At 44.3% G+C, this 20,563-nt stretch overlaps 7 protein-coding genes across 7 annotated transcripts; 3 read left to right on the forward strand and 4 right to left on the reverse strand.

Annotated features, from left to right (window-relative positions):
• Window positions 1-672: 672 nt before the first annotated feature.
• On the reverse strand, window positions 673-1,166 carry BDB00DRAFT_802879 (uncharacterized protein). Its single transcript, XM_053121979.1, has 2 exons — window positions 1,031-1,166; window positions 673-915 (listed from the first exon to the last, which is right to left on the reverse strand). The coding sequence occupies exon 2, from the start codon at window positions 906-908 to the stop codon at window positions 738-740; it is 171 nt and encodes a 56-aa protein (XP_052984235.1). The 5' UTR covers window positions 909-915; window positions 1,031-1,166; the 3' UTR covers window positions 673-737.
• Window positions 1,167-1,978: 812 nt separating this feature from the next.
• BDB00DRAFT_868104 (uncharacterized protein) lies at window positions 1,979-2,419 on the forward strand (the record flags this gene model as incomplete). The annotated part of the gene is made up of 2 exons (XM_053126425.1): window positions 1,979-2,043; window positions 2,254-2,419. The coding sequence occupies 2 exons, from the start codon at window positions 1,979-1,981 to the stop codon at window positions 2,417-2,419; spliced, it is 231 nt and encodes a 76-aa protein (XP_052984236.1).
• Window positions 2,420-7,018: 4,599 nt separating this feature from the next.
• BDB00DRAFT_548706 (uncharacterized protein) lies at window positions 7,019-8,969 on the reverse strand. Its single transcript, XM_053117814.1, has one exon. It carries the CDS (start codon window positions 8,854-8,856, stop codon window positions 7,198-7,200), a length of 1,659 nt encoding a protein of 552 aa, XP_052984237.1. The 5' UTR covers window positions 8,857-8,969; the 3' UTR covers window positions 7,019-7,197.
• A 977-nt stretch (window positions 8,970-9,946) lies between these two features.
• BDB00DRAFT_784460 (heat shock 70 kDa protein 2) lies at window positions 9,947-12,109 on the forward strand (the record flags this gene model as incomplete). Its single annotated transcript, XM_053120463.1, has 3 exons — window positions 9,947-9,993; window positions 10,109-10,422; window positions 10,611-12,109. The coding sequence occupies 3 exons, from the start codon at window positions 9,947-9,949 to the stop codon at window positions 12,107-12,109; spliced, it is 1,860 nt and encodes a 619-aa protein (XP_052984238.1).
• A 316-nt stretch (window positions 12,110-12,425) lies between these two features.
• Window positions 12,426-13,382, reverse strand: BDB00DRAFT_755930 (S-adenosyl-L-methionine-dependent methyltransferase; the record flags this gene model as incomplete). The annotated part of the gene is made up of 4 exons (XM_053118869.1): window positions 12,426-12,773; window positions 12,847-12,937; window positions 13,001-13,125; window positions 13,212-13,382. The coding sequence occupies 4 exons, from the start codon at window positions 13,380-13,382 to the stop codon at window positions 12,426-12,428; spliced, it is 735 nt and encodes a 244-aa protein (XP_052984239.1).
• An 82-nt stretch (window positions 13,383-13,464) lies between these two features.
• Window positions 13,465-13,761, reverse strand: BDB00DRAFT_868108 (uncharacterized protein; the record flags this gene model as incomplete). Its single annotated transcript, XM_053126426.1, has 2 exons — window positions 13,465-13,591; window positions 13,664-13,761. The coding sequence occupies 2 exons, from the start codon at window positions 13,759-13,761 to the stop codon at window positions 13,465-13,467; spliced, it is 225 nt and encodes a 74-aa protein (XP_052984240.1).
• A 3,183-nt stretch (window positions 13,762-16,944) lies between these two features.
• BDB00DRAFT_755787 (uncharacterized protein) lies at window positions 16,945-20,464 on the forward strand (the record flags this gene model as incomplete). The annotated part of the gene is made up of 9 exons (XM_053118858.1): window positions 16,945-17,208; window positions 17,295-17,435; window positions 17,557-17,612; window positions 17,712-17,757; window positions 17,844-18,119; window positions 18,224-18,539; window positions 18,652-18,826; window positions 18,916-19,285; window positions 19,373-20,464. The coding sequence occupies 9 exons, from the start codon at window positions 16,945-16,947 to the stop codon at window positions 20,462-20,464; spliced, it is 2,736 nt and encodes a 911-aa protein (XP_052984241.1).
• Window positions 20,465-20,563: the final 99 nt, after the last annotated feature.

Genomic DNA, 20,563 nt, shown 5'->3' on the forward strand with positions numbered 1-20,563 from the left:
AGCATTAAGTATTAAGCGCCTACATTATCAATGAATAGTCAATCACTTCTGATTTCACAATAAGGAACATGTTAGCCCACATTACCCCGCACCCCATCCACTACTCGGCACACACGCTCACTTTAACGACACGGATTTAGTTAGCCCCGCGCTCGCCAGCATGGCGGCCCAGTACACATCAACTTTTCGCTGTCCAGCCAAACGTAACACTTGTCGAAAGGTGCGGTTCCTGCTACTACAAGAAAAAGAGAAAACCACGCAAGCGTAATTTTTGTCTAATTAGCATATCATCCCACTCCATCCACCCTCTCCATTTTCCATGATACCTGCTCTCTTCATTGATAAGTCCACCAGACAACAGCCCTCGCAGTTAAAGACGCGCCGCTGCTCGGGACCGCGTCATCGTTGAAGAAGAAGAGGGTGTAGAAAAAAGGTGAATGTAATAAATAAAGATCGCAGAGAGAGTTCCTAACTGAGAGGCAAGCCCTTCCCCAGTGTCCACAAACCCACTTGGGAGTACACAACTGCGCGAGTGACTCAAACAGCAGAAGGTTCCCTTGATGGTGTAATAATGCCCCAGGAGCAGCCAGCCACGGTCAGAGATGCAGGACTAGCTACACTTGGAGCTCTTGGAAAATAGATATAAAGAAAGGCTTCGCAGCCACTGGTCGCCGGACAAGTAGGGATTCGTCCTCGCTTACTCTGAATACTCGCAGAGGGCATATACTTGGTGCCGGTTACGGTTTAGGACCACTAGGCATGCTCATATCAGCCCGCCATGCACAGCAGGTCCAAAGGCGGCCAACCCTCAAACCCGCACGCTCGCTGCACACTTTGGGCAGTCTGCTGACATGAGATGCCCTAAAAGAAAAAGTAAAAGGGAGAGAAGAAGTGATCCCAAGCAGCATCGCGTGCCTGCAATTATGAAAAAGAAAAAAAATAATAATAATTAAGAACATGTTATCAGAAGTTTTCCAGAAATTAAGATTGAAGAGAAAACAACCATTCAAAAGTGTTCTGTGTCTCTTACCTAACGTTTTTTACCGTTAATCAGGGGCAGTTTGAGTCGTACCCCAGACTTTCGGAAGGCTCTTGTGTGAAGCAAAGCTCAGTGGCAATGTTTCGAGCAAACCGGGCTTCTTTCGCAAGAAAGCCACTTGTAAATGCTTGAAAATGAAAGTAAATGCCCTAATAATTAACGTTTGTTTCTATTTCAAAAGGATTTCTCCGTCCTCTGATCTCGCCTGCAAACCGGTTGTGACCAACACCGTTGAACGCCAGACTGGACAGCCCAAAGCAGGGACCTGTTGTAGGCAGCCAGGGACCACGGGAAAAAAGCTGAGACCAGGACCGACAGAGGCAAAGACCAGGACCGACAGAGGCAGGACCAGGACCAAGGGAAGAGCCAAGAGAAAGACCAGGACCAAGGGAAGAGCCAAGAGGAAGACCAGGAGGATCCAAGGGAGTGAAGGAAATAGAAAAATGAAGGAAAGAAAGAGTGAAGAGAAAAAACGAAATGGCCTGAAAAATATGGGCGTATTTATGCTTTTTGGATTGGCCCGCCGCTTAAGAAAACACGTCACGTGACTTGTGATTCGTTATTCAAAATAACGTCACGTGACTTGTAATTCGTCATTCAATCAGCAGGTGGGAAAGTAAAATGGCAGGGAAGATACCATGTGAAGTAGAGGTGTTGAAGAGACACGGTCAAGCTGTCAAGAAGAAGGCGTATGTGGTCTGCGTGTTTTGATAGTCCTACGAAATATGTTTCACCGGTATCATGCAGGGCGTGCCCCGACAGTGTCGCCGCCTGTCGGGCCACAAGGCGCACAGACACGGTTTACAGTGTTTCAGCAACAAGATCTCAGAGAAAAAGTAAATGGCAGGTGCCGGGAATGGTTGACATTGTAGAAAATAAAAATTACTGATATTGTAACAAGAAGCTCACATAAATAGAAGCCATATACACCTAGAAATAATGGCGCAGAAGTTTGACGACCGTGAAGTACGCGTGATGCAAAGCAAAGTGTATACCAAGGACAAGTGGTGAAGCTCGGTAACGGTAGAATGAGAGTGTCTTTGAAGCCCTTCTATTTGTTAATAGCCTTTTACAATTAAAGCTGGGTTAGTGCTGGCTGTCTCGCATAGAGCGTTCGCCATCTCTGCCAGACATCTCTCCCATAGAGTGTTTGCCATTGCTCGCACAGAGTGTTTGCCAATTCTCCCATAGAGCGTTTGCCATTTTTCCCATAGAGTGTTTGCCATCTCTGGCCATAAAGTGTTTGCCATCTCTGGCCATAAAGTGTTTGCCATCTCTGGCCATAAAGTGTTTGCCATCTCTGGCCATAAAGTGTTTGCCATCTCTGGCCATAAAGTGTTTGCCATCTCTCCCATAGAGTGTTTGCCATCTCTCCCATAGAGCGTTTTCCATCGCTCCCATAGAGCGTTCTAAATGTCGACTCCACTGTTCCCGAACCCCAACACTGTTATCATTATCACTTTGTCGACGATCTCGTGGCAACTATATTGCTCGTTGCAAAAGTCTCCACTGTGCAATCAGGAGCGAGAATGACGACTCTCGCTCGTATATGAAGAAGTATAACCACAATATAAAACACGCACAAACAAGTTCAACGAACGGGAAGAGAAAAAAAACATTTTTATTTGATACTTTATACTACTAATCAATTAAAGGGTGTCGATGTCTTCTTAGCTTCCCTGTTCTTAGGCAGGTACTGACAGGAGCAACCACAGGATGGTACATCGACATCTGCTCCCATAACCCTCTACCTCAAAGCTAGGGTCTTGTCTTGGTTGCTTTGTGGATCATCGAAGGTCGATTGGTATTGAGATGCCCAGTCCCGTCTCACCAATCGCGACCACTTGCCTGCAATCACTTACCTGCAATCACTTACCTGCGCCACCTACCTTAGTCGACCCGTGCCTACAGAACAAGCATCATCACCCACCCACGACCTACAAAAACCCGCGTTAGGTCCACAAAAAGAAGAAAGTACCTGATCGTGAAAAAGAGAAAAAGCGAGGAAGCAACACGCTGCGGAAAATGACTGCCTTTATATGCATCCCGCTTCCCTTTTTTCTCTGCTAAATAGGTTTAAATACCTCCACAGGTCCAGGCTAACAATGCGGGGAACAATGACAGATCTTCTGTATTGTAGCCGACAGTAACACGATCACAACGCGCTTTATCACACTTTGGTGCGCGCTTTTCACCTTTCTCTTTTTTACATTTCTGTGGTCGCGTAGTTCTGCTCGCGAAAATAATCGAAAGGAAGTATTTGTTGGGAGGCTATGCACACCAGCAACAACGGTGCTTAAGGCAAGCTGTTCTAAGCTGAGAGAACCGGTTTAATGGTATGTTTCGCTTGCCACGCCCCTTTCAACCCCTTGATTAACCAAAAATATTGTTGGCACAACTTTCACATAGAACATGAGAGTACATGTAAGACGAACTCATGTGCTCAGAAGCAAGGCTTAGATTATGCATGCTTGACTCTCGTACGAGCCGACCATCCTGCTTTTTTTTGTATTTTGTTTTTTTCCCACATATATCGTACATCACCCACACATACGCCGATGAAGTCAAACACGCCTGATTGACTTTGTATCGCTGCTGCTCAGGCAGGTGGTAGATAAAACGAGTAAACCAAACAACAGTATCAACCTGAAGAAGCAGCTTGTATAAATGATTTAGTAGTAGTTCCAGGATGACGCACATACGATGTTGAAAACAGCCATGCTGCTCTATAATCTGCTCTTGACAATCTATTTTAAGCTGCCCCATCCATCATTGCGGGCTTGGAGGATCGGCAATCGCTGATTGCCGTGTGCATATGCTCGTATAAGAGAGCGTTTTTTATTTTTGTTACACACGCCACCACAGTTGATACAACAATGGCCGAGACTTTCTACAATGTTTCACTGGATCCCATGAAGACGCTGGGTGCGGCGTTCAGCGCATATTTACTCCAACCCAACCCAATACACGCTCAGTCATCCTGGTGATAAGATATTAAACAATTTGCATAACGCTATCCGCTATCATACCCCAATCCCCTCCTTTCTAGATATTTTTCCTTTTTTTTTGGATTTTAATTCGCGAATATAACTTGTGGTGACAAGACATCCATTCTGAGTGCATCATCAGCCGCCCTTTGCTTGGTAAGTAATCGTTTAAAGGATTTAAGAGATCACAAATGACATACGTCTATGCATCATATCGCGTCAGTCCATATCAGGTTATAGCCTTACATAAGCTGGATCATCCGAGTATAATGTTTACAATTCGCTTGGATTGTCTCTATGCTACAGTGCTTAGCTGGTTGCCGTGGTAATTGCTGTGTATGCTTTTAAAAGCTGATGATGTTTCAGGCACTGTAATAATGTGTTTTTTACCACAGTGCAATTATATATATGTTTGCGCGGGCCTCAGTAAATTTGCAGTACTGCAATTGCAGTAATCTTTTGCAGTACTTGCCGGACTTTATGCAGTATTAAATACTTCACGATCCCTTAGTTAAACAGTAGCATCTATCCGCGTCACGATGAAAACTGCTCCTACAACAGCTGATTTACATGCCACTTTACTCTCTTCTTTTTCGTCTATTCTTTGTTTTACCAATAGAGCAATTAACCTTATAATGTAGATGATGTTAAACAAGACAGTAGGTTTAAGGCCTGACACAGACTCGATCGTTCATTACTTATTAGAGTGATATCATATCAGTTCCCTCATAGTGATGATCCTTCTCATTTCTCCATCCAGTCCCCAACAACATGTTTTGACGAAAGCAGAAAGTTTCATTGGGACGCGAGCTTTGTTTATTGATGATGATGATATTACTGGATCTAATTCCACATAAGATACTATATATTCTTCTAATAAAAATCGATTAGCCCTTACGTTATTGTACAAAAAAGGAAATAGTTGTGGCTGGCGTTGGTATCTATTGCCCAGCTTACTTTTTTTGTTATGTGAAATCGAAACCCTGCCTCGATATTCTCTTACTCATCAGCTACTATACGTAAAGGTCCAGATAGCATTATGTAATACTTGATATACTTTGGATCTTAATGTACGAAGCTCTTCTGCTAGCGCAAATAGGAGCTAAACAAACAATGTATATAATTAGCAATGTCTACTTACTCACTGGTAGCGGCTACATGAGCAGTGTATAAACAGAGAAGATCTGCTGGAATAGGTGCACTTTAGAGTGTGTCATAAGATCATAGGATGTTGAGAATCAAAGATCGATGGGTATATGTACTGCTCCTCTATATAGTTAGTGAAGAATACGTCTCCAAAACAGGATCATCAGATCACTCTATAACCTAGTACCTTCTGCAGCCCGAAAGATGACCGCTTGAAGATGCTTTTTAGGATGGCATGAACAAAGAGATATAATTTATTACGAAGTTGATAGAATAAGCCAGTATGTTTTTTATATACAGCGAGAGAGAAAGAGAGAGAGAGGGTATGTGTGTGTATAACCCAAGACAAAGAGAAAAAGATTCTCTCTCTCTTGCTGGAAAAACGCTGGTTGATATGGAGCTCGGGAGGTTGTAGTGGGATCAAAAGTTTATGCGGATTGAAATGGCAACAGGGAAAATGACGATATTTTGCGGTTGACATAACTTTTTTATAAAACATTATTAATTTTTAACTTTTGGAATATGTAATAACAATGGTTTTTTTTACCTATGTTATTCAGGTGTAAAGCCACAAAAGCAATATTGCTGCATGTAGCAGACAGGCGTAAGTTTTACTCCGACACCTTTTTCTGCGTCGCGACATTTCTGTTCACAGTCAGCCTTGATATTCTGAGGACATTGGAGACAGGGTTGGGTCTCTACACCACGTCTATCGATTGTAGCACCATTGACTGTGACAATGGAAGCAGCAGCAGAGAGCAGTGCAAGAGTGGCGATCCAAGTTCCGTAAAGCATTTTCTGTAGTTTAAGTTATACTCAAAATGAAAAGAAAGAGTTGCGACACAAAGGAAGGAAGCGTGTAACTTTATATCTTTGCTTTATTCGCAGCATAGTCTCATATGTGTAATCAGGAGGATGAGGAGTAACCAAAGAATGTATGGAGAGGCATATGTAATGGGATCAACGAGAAGGAGGCTACAGGGCAAAAGGACAAACGGGATACATATCAGGTGTAGTCGATAGTACTAATGCTCATGAAGTATGCTAGCCTATTTCACTCTTAGCAAATGAGAGTGCAAGGTGAAAATACATAATACGCTCTGCTAAAATAATCACCTAGTGGCACTATATAGGAACAGGAGAGTCAAGCTGGATACTGGTGTGTATGCGATAGCAGGAACCGGACAAAATATAACGTGAGAGGCAGTAGAAGGATTAAGCAGCAGTGCATCGAAACAGAATACAGCCATAAGGAGACAGAACGCAGAGGGACAAGGGCCAGCAAAAAAAAAGGGAGCTCTCTTTCGTTCATGGACGAAGACATAATTGAGGAAACCCTATTTTGTGCATATTTTACGGTGTGCATACGTATAGCAGTAACAGGGGCACCTTTTTACGGAGTGTTTGTTGTATGTGGTATGTATGTGAATAATACAAACAACATTATGTGATACTTTGAATAGAACTCCTCCCATCGTACATCTTACATGAAGGAAACTTCTGTTATCATATACACTCACAGTACAAGGTGAATAAATAGTATGATATTAGCCGATAACTTGGTACTTGTAATCAGCAAGATCATCCACACAGGTTCAATTACAAGTTCTGTTCCACTGTCACTTTATACAGAGAAGCCTTCCAAAAGGCCAAAAGGTGTGTTTTGATTCGCAAAAGGCAAACAAAAAAAAAACAGATAATATACGTACACAAAAAAGAAAGCAGAGAGTGTGTGTATGTGTGAATTGGTGGTTGGGTATACAAAAGGTTGATTGGAGTAGTGAGTAATAAGAGAAATAGTAATAATAACAGTATAGTATAGTAAAGATGAACAGTCTGTGTGGGTACTAGTGAATGAGCAGTGTAAAAGTACTAGTAGTAGTAGTAGTAGTGGTTGTTTCGTTGTGGTAATAGTAATGACAATAATATAAAACAAAGACATTAAACTTTTTTTTTCCTCCGCCCTCTCTCCTTCCACTTCCATCATAACATAAACATCGTCAGTAGACCCCGAGTAATGGTGGTTTAACCTTGAGAATGTCTCCGTGATGGCAACATTGCTTCTGGTAACGCATATAACGGGGGAGCGCTAGGTGTATATGCTGGTGGAGGTAATTCTGGCGAATCGATAGATGCATGGTGGTGGTGGTGATGATGATGATGAAGGTGATGATGTTCACAATGCGAACATGGTACTGCTGTTGTTGCAGCAGCAGCAGCAGCACCAGCACCAGCAGCAGCTGAAGATGAGTTTGAAGGACGAAGCGGAGGAAGAGGGTGATGATGAGAAGGGTTTGAAAGAGAAGTAGTGTCACTGCTGTCGTGTACTGCAGCAGCATTGGATTTACCATCCGGACGACGGTGACGGTGATTACTACTGCTACCAGCAGCAACAGCAGCAGAAACAAGAGAGTCACCATGATGCGCATGATCAGCCGCCGCGTCCAATTCCTTGGCAGTTGGGGCTGAAGGAGCGGGCGCCGCGTTTTGTGATGCGACCATGGAAATGATGTTCCGTCGACGCGGGTGGTGGTCCAATGAAGCAAGGAACGGCGGCGCAGGAGGAGCTGAAGGGGTCGGCAAATCGTCGTCGTTGTGATGTGGTCTTTCGGATGCTTCCAGCGCACCCACCAGAGATGACGATGATGCTGATGATGGTAATAAACTGGGTCGTCGCCGTTGCCTTCGTCTTTGTCGTCGTGGATCGTCGTCTTGTGCCAAAGCGTCAATCGATGATGTCAAAGAAGATGCCGATGAATCGGTCCGTTGTCGTCGAGACCTACTGTTGCTAGCCGCGGTTGCGTGATCATCATCATCGTCATTGTTGTAATCGTCGTTACTACTACTGTTATTGTCTCGCATTTCAGCCTCTTCAAGCTCCAATTCTCGTTGGTTTCGTTTCTTGACGCGCAACCGAGTGAAGATAACAATCGTCGCAACTACCGCAATCGCACCAACACCACCAACAACGGACAAAATGGTCACCATGCGTTTCAGTGCCGCTTGGTCTTGTTCCAATTGTTCGGCAATCGTGTCATTGTCTTTATTCGGGTCGTCGACATTGCCATTATCATGGTTTTTCCCATTGGAATTATCTTGCTGTTGCGCAAACGTGTCATTGTCGTGTACAACCCGGTTCGGATCAGGACTGGGTGCAATGACAACTGTAGTAATGTTTACAATGATTGTTTTCCCAGCTGCATTGGTGGTTGTGGTTGAGCCACTAGGCTTCTTGTTGTAATTGTTACTGGACGATTCACCACTTTGGTTGTCTTGTTCGCTTTTCGGTGGTGCAAGTAGTGTTATTGCTGTATCGTCAGCGTCGTTGTCGCCTGTATATCGGGCCGGATCGTCTCTTTTAGCATGGGTTTGTTGTAGTGGCAGTGGTTGCCGAGCAGGGGCCGTGGTGGGTCGGCTCGGACGAGAATCTTTATCACTATCACTATCACTCGTCGTCGTCGTGGGCAGAGGAAAGGGCGACGGTGTTGACAGAGGCAGTCTACTCGGCGAAGAGGCGTACAAAGGTTGTTGTTGCTGTTGTTGTCGACATTGTAATTGTGGTAGTGATGAGGGAGGAGGATGATTAGGGGGAGCTGGAGCCAGACCTGCTGTTGCTACAGCTACGAGTACCAACGCACAATAACACGAGACTAAAACGAATGTGGAGAGACCTCTTTTTCGCATGTAAAAAAAGGGGGGAAGGGCGAGAGAAAGAGAGAGAGAGAAAGAGAGAGAAAGCAAGGGTTTGATTCTTTAATGAGAAAAGGAAGAAATAGCAGCAGCAAGCAGAAGTAAGAGGAAAGAGGAAAGAGGAAAGAGGGTGAAGGGGCGAGGGTTGGTTGCAAGGAACAAGGAGTAAGAAAAATGGGTAACCGTATTTGGAGAGAAAAGAGAAGGGTGTCGGGCGGATTTACCAGGTATATTGCACGTTTCTTTGTATTCTCTCAAACACGCATCGCTCTCGCTCTCTCAGAGTTATAGTACATGCAGTCTTTGTGTGTGCGGTGCAACCAACAATAGACTTTTGATTGGGCCAGGGGCCCCACATCTTGGATTCATCTGTGTTCAAGGAACATTTCCATAACGGAAAGAGAGGGTTTTGGGATCAAAGAATACCTATGGCTCCTTCTCACCGACATGTTAGGTTTGCTGCTGCTGCTGCTGCTGATGCTGCTGCTGCTGATGATGATGGTCATGATGATACGGGTTAAATGCTGTGTAATAGTGGCTGGTGGATACAATCTAGCGTGCGCCCTTACTACATATAACTCAGTATGTACGGCTGTGTAACCGCTATGGTGGAAATGCGTGTGTGAATGAGAGGCAGAAGGTAAACTATTTTGTTCGTATCACACATAAACAAAAAGATCGTGCAGGCAGACAAAAGCTCTGCTCAGCCTATATATTCAAAAGTTGTAGTCTTTCGTCAACCAGCCTGCGCGTTGGGCGAGCTGATGATGGTACAACTGCCCAATATCCAATAAAGAAACTTCGAATGAGAGGAGGACATGACCAATGATGGAAGAGACACCGAGCCGGACCAACGATCTAGCAGCAACAAAGCTTCTGCACAAATGAAAAAGCTTGGTGGCGGCCGTGCTGGAGAAGAATTAGCAGTCCAATTCTCGCTTTCGTTTGGTTGGGCGCTGCTTGAAAAAAAAAATTGTTTTTTTTTTCTGTTGCGGAATTCTCTTTTAAGAGGTACACACGCTTGTCAACTGTTTTGTTTCCTCCTCTTCCTCCTTCTCTTTAAAAACTTTTTACAGTTTCCGTCATGTCTGCCGAATACGAGGGTGCCATTGGTATCGATTTGGGTACAACGTAAGTACTGTCCTCTGTAGCACCACCAAAGCGGCCTTGATCATGTATCGGCTGCTAAAGGGATATCACAGGAACTAATAACATATTACAACGATGATCCATACGAAATCTATAGCTACTCCTGCGTTGGTGTTTGGGAATCCGAGCGTGTTGAAATCATTGCCAACGAACAGGGTAACCGCACCACCCCTTCGTACGTTGCTTTCTCTGAGACCGAACGCTTGGTCGGTGATGCCGCCAAGAACCAGGCTGCCATGAACCCCAAGAACACCGTCTTCGATGCCAAGCGTCTCATCGGCCGTCGTTTCGACGACCAGGAGGTCAAGGCCGATATGGTCAACTGGCCCTTCACCCTTATCGACGATGGCAACGGCAACCCCAAGATCCAGGTCGACTCTGAGGGTGAGACCAAGAGCTTCACTCCCCAAGGTAAGAAGGAATTTTCTGACGATAAAATTTTTTTCTCGTTGCCCGCCGTATTGTTTTTTTTCGGACCGGAGTTTCTTTTCTCTGTGTGGATTATACTCCAGTGGGGCAAATTATAGTCGAACAAGCATGCGATGAAAGGATTTCAGTTTTGCTGATGATATTTGTGTGGGGGGATTCATAACACATAGAAATCTCGTCCATGGTCTTGATCAAGATGAAGGAAATCGCTGAAGCTAAGCTCGGCAAGAAGGTCTCCAAGGCCGTCGTCACTGTCCCTGCCTACTTCAACGACTCGCAGCGTCAGGCCACCAAGGATGCCGGTACCATTGCTGGTTTGGAGGTCCTCCGTATCATCAACGAGCCCACCGCTGCTGCCATTGCCTACGGTTTGGATGCCAACGACAAGAAGGAAAAGAACGTCCTGATCTTCGATTTGGGTGGCGGTACCTTCGATGTCTCGCTCTTGACCATCTCCGGTGGTGTCTTTGCCGTCAAGGCCACCGCTGGTAACACTCACTTGGGTGGTGAAGATTTCGACAACACCCTCGTCAACCACTTTGTCCAGGAAATCAAGCGTAAGCACAAGAAGGACATCTCTGGCGATGCCCGTGCCCTCCGTCGTCTCCGCTCGGCCTCCGAGCGTGCTAAGCGCACCTTGTCTTCGTTGACCCAGACCACCGTCGAAGTCGACTCGTTGTTCGAGGGCGTTGACTTCCAGTCCAACATCACCCGTGCCAAGTTTGAGGAAATCAACTCGACCCACTTCCAGAACACCGTCGAGCCCGTCGAGCGCGTCTTGAAGGATGCCAAGATCGACAAGAAGGCCATTGACGAGGTCGTCCTTGTCGGTGGTTCCACCCGTATCCCCAAGATCCAGTCGCTCTTGACCGATCTCTTCGATGGCAAGGAGTTGAACAAGTCCATCAACCCCGATGAGGCTGTCGCCTACGGTGCTGCTGTCCAGGCCGCCGTCTTGACCAACCAGGCCGGTAACGAAAAGACCCAGGACTTGTTGTTGTTGGACGTTGTCCCCTTGTCCCTTGGTGTTGAGATGCAGGGCGGTATCATGGCCGTTGTTGTCCCCCGCAACACCCCCATCCCTTGCCAGAAGTCCAAGGTCTTCACCACCTCCGGTGACAACCAGACCACCGTCACCTTCCCCGTCTACGAAGGTGAGCGTTTGATGACCAAGGAAAACAACATGCTCGGTGAGTTCTCTTTGAACGGCCTTGTCCCCGCTCCCCGCGGTACCCCCGAATTGCTCTGCACCTTCGACTTGGATGCCAACGGTATCTTAAAGGTCACTGCTCAGGACAAGACCACCGGTCGCAAGGCTGATGTCACCATCTCCAACTCGACCCGTCTCTCCGCTGCTGACATCGACCGCATGGTTGAGGATGCTGCTAAGAACGCCGAGTCCGACAAGCAGCGTGAAGCCGTCGTCCAGGCTAAGCAAGACTTGGAGTCCTACGTCTACCAGGTCGAGAACAACATCTCGGATCCCAACGTCAGCATGAAGTTGCGTCGTGGTGACCGTGAGTCCATCGAAACCGCCTTGGCCGAAGCCATGGAATTCATGGACATCTCTGCCGAGGAAGCCTCCGCCGATGACATCAAGGGCGCTCAGACCAAGCTCAAGCGCGCTGCCACCCGTGCTTTCGCCCACGTCTACTCCACCCGCCGTTAAAATAAAAAACACAACTTCTTTTTCCTCAACCTCCTATATATTTTAACGGTTCGCTGCTGACACAACACTGAATCAAATTTTTTTCTCATTTTCTGCATCTTCCTTTTTTACCTAATTCCTTTCTATAAATTTGCATCGTCGGAAACTTGTAAAAAACAAAACGAACAAAAGTTTGTCCTTTTCTCTTGTTTATCTCCATGCTTTTTTGTTTGTTGTGTATAGATATTTTTATAAAAAGTTATTCTGTTTATGAGAAAGATCCTCCTCGTGTTGATTGCTGTGTTTGCTTGCTTGCTGCTTGTTGTCGTGATGAATCCTACTGCCTCTTGATGGCAATGACATAGTGATTGTCGCGGTCATACCCCGACGTCTCAATTGTTACTCCTCCCAACTGCTGTGTAAACAGTCCGTCCAGCTCGCCCTTCTGGAACAAGTGGTAGTAACGATTGTACACCTCCCCCGTTGACTTGAGCATCCACGGCACAAACACGTCTTGCTTGCCCGGTTCAAAGTTGCGTTTGGTGAATTTGGTTTGCTCTAATGCCCAAACAAACACCAGTACTTTGCCTCCCGGTCGCGTTATCCGTAACAATTCCTCAATGGCTTCCTTCCGTCGCTCAGGCGTCGAGAAATGATGGATCACCGCAATGGATACTACAAAGTCCTGTTATACACCTTGTCTTTTAGTCTTCTAAACCCGCTGCCACTGCTGAACGCATCGCCGCAATCGAACTTACGAAAGCATTGTCACGGTAAGGCAGGTTTAAACCATCGGCTACCATCCCTTCAAAACCACGTTCGCATACAATCTCAATCAAATTGGCACTCCTGCATGGTATATCTATTAGCCTCTCTTCATAAGCCCCCCTCTTTCCCAACTTTTCCTCTTACCGATCAGATCCAAGCATCATCACGTTGGGATTCACGCCCAAATATTTGCCATTGCCACAGCCGACATCAGCTCCTAGACTTCCCTTGGGCAAGCCATTCAAGAACGTTTCCACTACCGGCCATGGCTTCATAGCACAAATTTTTAGTTTCTGTCGTTATTGCTGCATTACCTGATCAGAATCATACCACACACACACACACACACACATACCTTGTAACGCGTTTCACTAAAATGAGAGGCGATCTCTTGGTATACTTGATGCACATTGGCTTCTTCATATTTATCTTCGTTGTGTGTTGGTGTCTCGACGGCGATCGGCTGTGGTTTACTACTACTACTACTACTGTTATTATTGCCGTCGGTAATATTATTTGCTGCCATTTGAAAAGGAAAAAAAGAAGAAGCTCGAGACAAAGATGATTTCGGAGGCCAAAGAATCAAAAAAAAGTACAAGACGCCCATTTTATTTCTTTTCTTCATGAGATTGTTGTGGTAATGGAGATTTTGCTGCTGGTTCTGATTCTGTCTTGTCACGCCATGATTTGATTCTTTGTTCGTCACCTGGTCGCATCCAAGTGCCTTGCGTCTCACTTTAGGTTGGCAAAATGTCAAAAATAAATATTTAGCGAAAAGAACGTAAAAAACGGAGAGCTGCTGCTTACCTTTGGTATTCTTGTAATAATGGTTGGAACACATAGACACCCGTACCAACACCAACGCCGACGGCGAGCAGGACATTAGCTAATCGACCCGAAATCATAGTTTATGGTTGTATTTTAAGTTGTTGTTGTGGAAACACAGCAAAGGAAGCTGAATTGAAACCAAAATTAAGCTTTCTATGCCTTGCCAATTTTGGGGGCTATCCGTTGCATATCGCATGACAATAAAATTTAAGTCAAAACAGCAGCAAAGTCTTCATATACAAATAGGCATTGGAGCAGCATCTTGTTACGCCGTCTATTGCATTTGTTTATTTTTTATTCTTCTTCTATTACTATGAGAGCGGCAGACGTAAATCTTGTAAAAAATAAAGACATACATACTAGTGTATGCCATTGACTCCAGTTCCTCAAGTCCACCAGTGCTTTGAAACAAGCACAACGTGATTTGAACAATGACCCCTGGTGAGCTACAGCATCCATGCATATCCTGAAAATAGGAAAAAAAACCTGTTCTTACTCGTATTGGCTATTCACAACAACCTGGCAAGCTAGTAAAAGGCTTAAATAGGTGACAAGAAGCTAATATGAGTGAAAAATGCATTTTCATATTCACGAGCTGCGAAGAGCATAATAGGCTATGGCGAGCTAGCAAGGACGATGACTCTCGAGCAAAAGGATATCATGTCTGTCAAACCAGTATACTAAGCGCTCCAAGGAAGGTGTTGTGGTATGAAAACCGACAATGCGTCACGATTTTCCCGGCACACAACTGGGGAAACGAATGCACTGATCAAATATTACATCTTAAGCCATGTTAGTACAGTTACAGAATATGGGAAAAAAGAGCGCTTAAGCTGGCCTACACAAATAAGCTGCCACAACAGAATGAGAAGTATTTGGTTAAACTGTCGAACTGAAAGTGTTAGCACTGCTGCTAATTGCACATGATATGTAATATACAGCTTGATGGGAATAAACCGTCAGCGAGTGTCACGCTTTCTTCACTCATTCTTCTCTCATATGTACATTCTCTTCTTCCATTGATGCTTTTCTCAGAACTTCATAGAAGCGTGGCATAAACTGCTGCTCTGCGTCATACTCCTCCCCTATTGCATAGGAACACCTTGACCATGCGATAAACGGTTGCTGAGATAATCAGCCTCCATGCAAAAGGCAGATTGTTTACGAGCTGCTTTCTCAAATGCTCCGTAAAAGCGAAGCTGCTTTTCCAAAAAAAGGCCTGGCAGTCAACACAACCATTTGGATCTTAAAAATTGCTTTTTCAAGTCGGCGACTTTGATGGCACATAATACATGGAACGACACAACTGTCTTGGTTAAGAAAACTTAAAGAGTGATATAGTAAATAACTGCCAACTAACTTGGCTACTATGATACCAAGATGTCTTCCTCTGCTTCATGCTTTGTAGACAATATAAAATTGCTTCTTCTTATGAAGGACTGTTACCGATCAAAAAAAGTTACGACTGGTTGTTATTTAGGTAATAAGTGCGGGAACACTTGACGTTATCTACAGAGTTTTGTATTGCTTTGTTCGTTTTTTTTTCTTTTACAAATATACAACGGAGCCATGCTAATGATATGTCTGGAAAATAGAAGAGTGCTTTACGCAAGTCGTTTTGACAATTCAGGTGATGAAAGAGCAACATAAAATGCTCTAAATAATAGTGATTTCGCCATGAGCGATCAATCTTCGGAGAATCGTCCGTATCGTCACCGGTTAGACATATCATCGTCAGAGAAAGAGAATCGTTTCATTGCGGGATATAGGACATACGATACCACTGATTCATAGTGTTCTATAATTCAAATAATTCATTCTTTTCCTCATTACTGTATTACTTCTTTTATAAGAAATGAGAGACAGGATTTATAATCTGACTTGATGAAGCAGAAAAAAGAAATGCTTTTGAAGAAGAAGAACAATTTTTGGAAATCGATGAAGTCGAGTTACTACGTACCGTTGGATCATTTTTACTGACAATTAGTCTGTTTTTCCACCATACTGTACTTCTAGCCAGTACTATAAGAATCTAAATCTTCCTCAAAGAGTGTCCATATGAAACTCTTGACTCTTTATACTTAAATTTATACTGAGTGCTTTAATGGAAATTCATCAAGAAAGAAACGATAAACGTGGTTTTTATGTGAAAGTCTGCCTCAGTAAAACTCTGAAATGACACATTGGCCGCTGCCGGCAGTACAAACTGAAAAATAGCACTTTATGCTGATCCTTAAGTCATCAGCTATGCGGAATGAAGTACGAGGGTCATCCAAAGCGGAAGCTAAAACATTTACGAGAAGGTGGTTCTTTAACTTGGTGAATAGCAAGACTCCAAGCTCCAAGAAATTTAATTCCAAACGACATAGATTCCATGATTTCATTTTTGAGTATAAGCTTTCATGTCGAGCTATCAGTAGCAGATCTGATTAAGGTGTAGTAATTGATGATAAAAAAAATTTCGGGTGATTCAGTTGGTCACGTAATACAGTATAACACTCGTGTTCTGGGTGTGCATACCAAAAACGGTAATGTCAGACGTAAAACCGTTGTCATAATTCGTAGATCCTTGCCTGAATTAAAATTAGATAATAACCCTTCTTCCTTTTTCTTTCTTTAAGCATTTTTTGCACACATCTTAACTGTTTTGTTAATTACCAAACGTGAATGGCAGCAGCAACAGCAACAGCGGCACCAACAAAACCGCCAATGGGCCCGAGGCCACCGACGACAATGGATACAAATACATTGAACTCGGCTGATGCAGCCGCGGAATCCATGTGGTGCCACCAACAGGAAAAGGCGAGTCCAACTAGCCGTAAGAAATTCAGTTTACCTTTCCAAAAGAAAAATTCCCAAGATCAAAACATGCTCCAGGAGGAGGAAGGTAAAAACATTGTTCATGGTCGTTTACAATACAAATACAAAACCACAGGGAACATTGGAAATTGAGATGGAGAAAACGATAACATTTTCATTTGATAGAAACGCCATCAGTGGCAAGTAACCGCCAACAATCACGATTCCGGAGCCATATGAAAAGCGCTGCAGGCATACTACCAGGCCAAGTGACGGCCTTTCCGGGCAACGTCAAGAACGTAGCTGGAGCACTGCCCGGCCAAGTCACCTCATTACCAGGCAACGTCATTAATGCTGCAGGACAGGTTACATCTCTTTCAGGAAATGTTTTTAACACATTCACAAGCGGATTCAGAGGCAGCAAATCTGAAGAACAGGAAGCGGAAGACGAGGACGAACAAATGCCGTCCAAATGTTTCAAGCTCCAGTTCCCACAACCCTTGCGACCCGCCAAACCAGGCCAGCTCGTCAAGGGACTTGAACTGAATGCGCTCAAATATTTGTTCTTTACCTCATTTGCTTGCTACTTCTTTGGACGATTACACGTTGGTTATTTTCTGGGTCTGGTGTCTATTCTGTTAGGCGCTATGACGTATTGGGTACTTGGGACAGAGACCGAGGAAGGATTGAATTGGCAATTGGAAAAACAGGAAGGTGCTAAGACGGTGAGTTGTTAATCTAGGTCCCTTACAACGACTAAAAATAATAGAAAATAGGAAAACATATTACTCAACATTGTTGGAAACAATAGCTTTATGATACACGAGGCGAGACAGTCGAGTGGATGAACTACTTTGTCCAAAAGATCTGGCGCAGCATTGATCCAAATGTGTTTGTCAGCGTCGAGGATATTCTTGAAGACACATTGCAAAGCATTGCTCCAGCCGTCATTGTAAGTTCTTTCTATAGTTTAGGGATAATGAAGAAGAAAGCAAAGAACATTACAATGTTATACAATTTCCGTGTCTAACGGTGATGGTTTTCACAAATTGTTTTTTGTCGCATGTATATAGAAAGCTGTAAAAGTGACCGATCTTGATATTGGCGTTCATGCACCACGCATTCGAAAGTAAGCGTGCAGCTTTATCGTTGTCATTCAATAGCTGTATCAAGAAACCTTGATTGTGGACCGTATATATACTTGTTGTATTCATAATAATTTGCATAGGATTCGCATTTTCCCGCCGATGCCAGGTCAACCTGAAGAAGCGATGGTAAATTAATAAGCCAGAATTGAGTTATTCTATAATATAAAGAAGAAACACTAACGTAAACCGTCATTGCATATTGCATACATAAGTTTGGCGAGGCGTCGTTTGACTTTCAAGCAAATTCGTCCGGTAATAGCCGAAATGTCACTTCAGCGCCACCTGGCATTGCTATACGATTCAAGACAGGATTAAAGGCACCCATTGATATCAAGGCGGAACTGACCAAATTGCAAGGCAGCTTGCGGTTCAAGATCTTAACATCGCCGGACATGCCATTTGTATCCAAGGTCACTATTTCATTTGTCAGTGTACCCAACATTGATACTGGTGTTATGCCCATGTCCAAACATATGAACGTCATGAAGGTAATACCGACGAGGTGCCAATGATCCTCTTCGGAAAAGAAGATAAGAAAATGATATCATCTATTATCATAATAACTTGATTTTTATTTTTATGATTATCACAGGTGCCAATGATGAAAACACTGGTGAACGAAGCCGTCAAGCTTGGATTCGCTGATCTCGTCGATCCCAAGTCCATGACATTGGATATCAAAGAGCTGATGGGTGCCGCTGCTCAAGATACTTCCTCCATTGGTGTCGTCAAGGTTGAAGTACGGCAGGCTAAGCGTACTTCTACAATCAATCTGCAAGATATGGAGGATGCCTATGCAACCATCTCCCTTAGTACCCAAGAAGGCAAGAACGCACCTAGCACGCGAGTTTTGACCAACGACGAGGATCCACGATGGAATGAGAATTTGTATATTCTAGTGCACCAAGGTAATCTTGCTAGGAGCGATTGGTGGAAATGACATAGTAGAAAATCACATTCTTGATATTGCAAAACTAATGGTACTTTTGTGTTGCTTGTTACAACAAAACATTTATACAGAGGAAATTGTCAACGAAGCTACCGTGGATATCAAGGTTTGGGATGCAGACAAGGTCAAAACAGATGATGCTTGGGGTTGTGCTTCGGTTCCTGTCAAAGATATTGTGTGCGGCAAAGTCGACAAGTTGGGCAATGTCACGGATTGGTGCAAAGAAGAAAGGGTCGTGTTTGACGGGTAAGTATTCTTTTTTCATGCTTCGTATTTTTCGGTGAAGTTAATGGAGAATAATGACACGAGGCGATATACCATATGTTATCGTTTAGTTGGGCTCCTATGGACGGCAAAGCCAGCTTGGAGGAATCTGAAGTCAAGCTGGACTTCCGAATGACTTACCATCCGAAATACATTGCTCCACCACTACCAGGTCTAATGACAGCTTTGAACAAGAACAAGAAGAGCAAGAGACAAGAGGAATTGGAGCAAGAAGAGTGTAACCCAATGCACAAGAGCGGTATCTTGTCCGTAATGGTTACCGAAGCAGCCGATTTGGAAATTGGTGACCCGGAAATGATTACCGCCGACGAGTTTAAACATCCGTACAGCCCTAATCAAATCGTTAATCCGTATGCTGTGAATTATCTTAACGATAACAAAGTCTACGAAACCCGTGCCAAGCTACGCAATCCGGCTCCGGTACGTAGTAAGACTTATCACTTTACAATTAGTATAGAGGAAAAAAAAGGTATACGCTAATCGTATTGAAAACGTGTACAAACATAGCACTGGAACGCGGAATGCGAACATTTGGTCAAGGACTATGATTCGGCCTTCGTACGAGTTTCTGTCAAGACATCCATGGATCTGGAGCGCGATCCAGTGCTGGGAACACGATTGTTCTTTTTAAAGGACGTGTTTGGAGATCAACAAGGCAAATTCAAAGAAGCCGAACGCTGGGTTGCCTTGGCCAACGGTATTGGATTTGGCAAGGTGTTATTGAACCTAAAATACAAGCCTGTCAAGCTTACTTTACCACGTGAACTACGTGGTTCTGATGTCGGTACCATGATCATCGACCGTGTGAATTTCAAGCTCAAGCATCCGTTTTCATCACGCAATGTTCGATCCACCAAAGCTACGCTGGCACTCAACATAGATCCAACGATCCTGAAGCGTCTTAAGAGTCGCGACCTATCCACATCTACACAAACCAACAGTAGCGAGGATGTGATTGTATGGCAAAAATCTCGTCCCATGTATTTCCCACTGACAATGCGATATCGCACAGCGTTGTATGTTCATGTCAATCAAGGCAGCTTATCGACAACTAAGGCCGTTGGTCGACTATGGTTGAAAAAAGTATGCGACGGCAGTTGGCAAGAAGCCACCATTGGTCTTTATGAACCTGTCAGTGGATCTGAGTGTAACAAGAATGAGGATGATTGGAGTCCAGATGATGGCGAGTTTGGTCAGGTGGTGGTCCGATTCAAGATAGTGCCTGGACTGTCGCCCGTGCACACTCACTTGCGCTCCTTCCAACTCGACATGTTGGGTGCCGATCCGTTCCAAGACGATACTTTGAAGAGTAAAGTGGAACAGTGGGTAAAAGAGGCAGAGGACCAAGAAGAAGCTGCTCAAAGGCGCCGTGAGTCAGCCATAACCGAAGCATCTGAAGTGTACGGCCAAGAGGAAGAGATGGCGGACAAGGAGTTCTTGGAAGACTTGCAGACGTACACTCGAAGCCATAAGATTCCTCGCCTGTTTGTCTTCCGTAAGATTGCAAGAGGCACAGATATTGTACGTCACCGGGTGGAAACTATGCGTGATGGATTTAATTCAGAGAATCGTGCTAGTCGTGCTGTAACCAAAGAATAAAAAAAATAGCTTGCATAGTTGTTTCAAATGGTCGTCGGTTGTCATGGTTTCTCTTCTTGATGTATGGTTACAATAGCTACAGTACTCTAAAATAAGTGA

This window comes from Zychaea mexicana (assembly GCF_025766255.1).
Source record: "Zychaea mexicana strain RSA 1403 chromosome Unknown BDB00scaffold_7, whole genome shotgun sequence".
NCBI classification, from domain to species: Eukaryota; Fungi; Mucoromycota; class Mucoromycetes; order Mucorales; family Lichtheimiaceae; genus Zychaea; species Zychaea mexicana.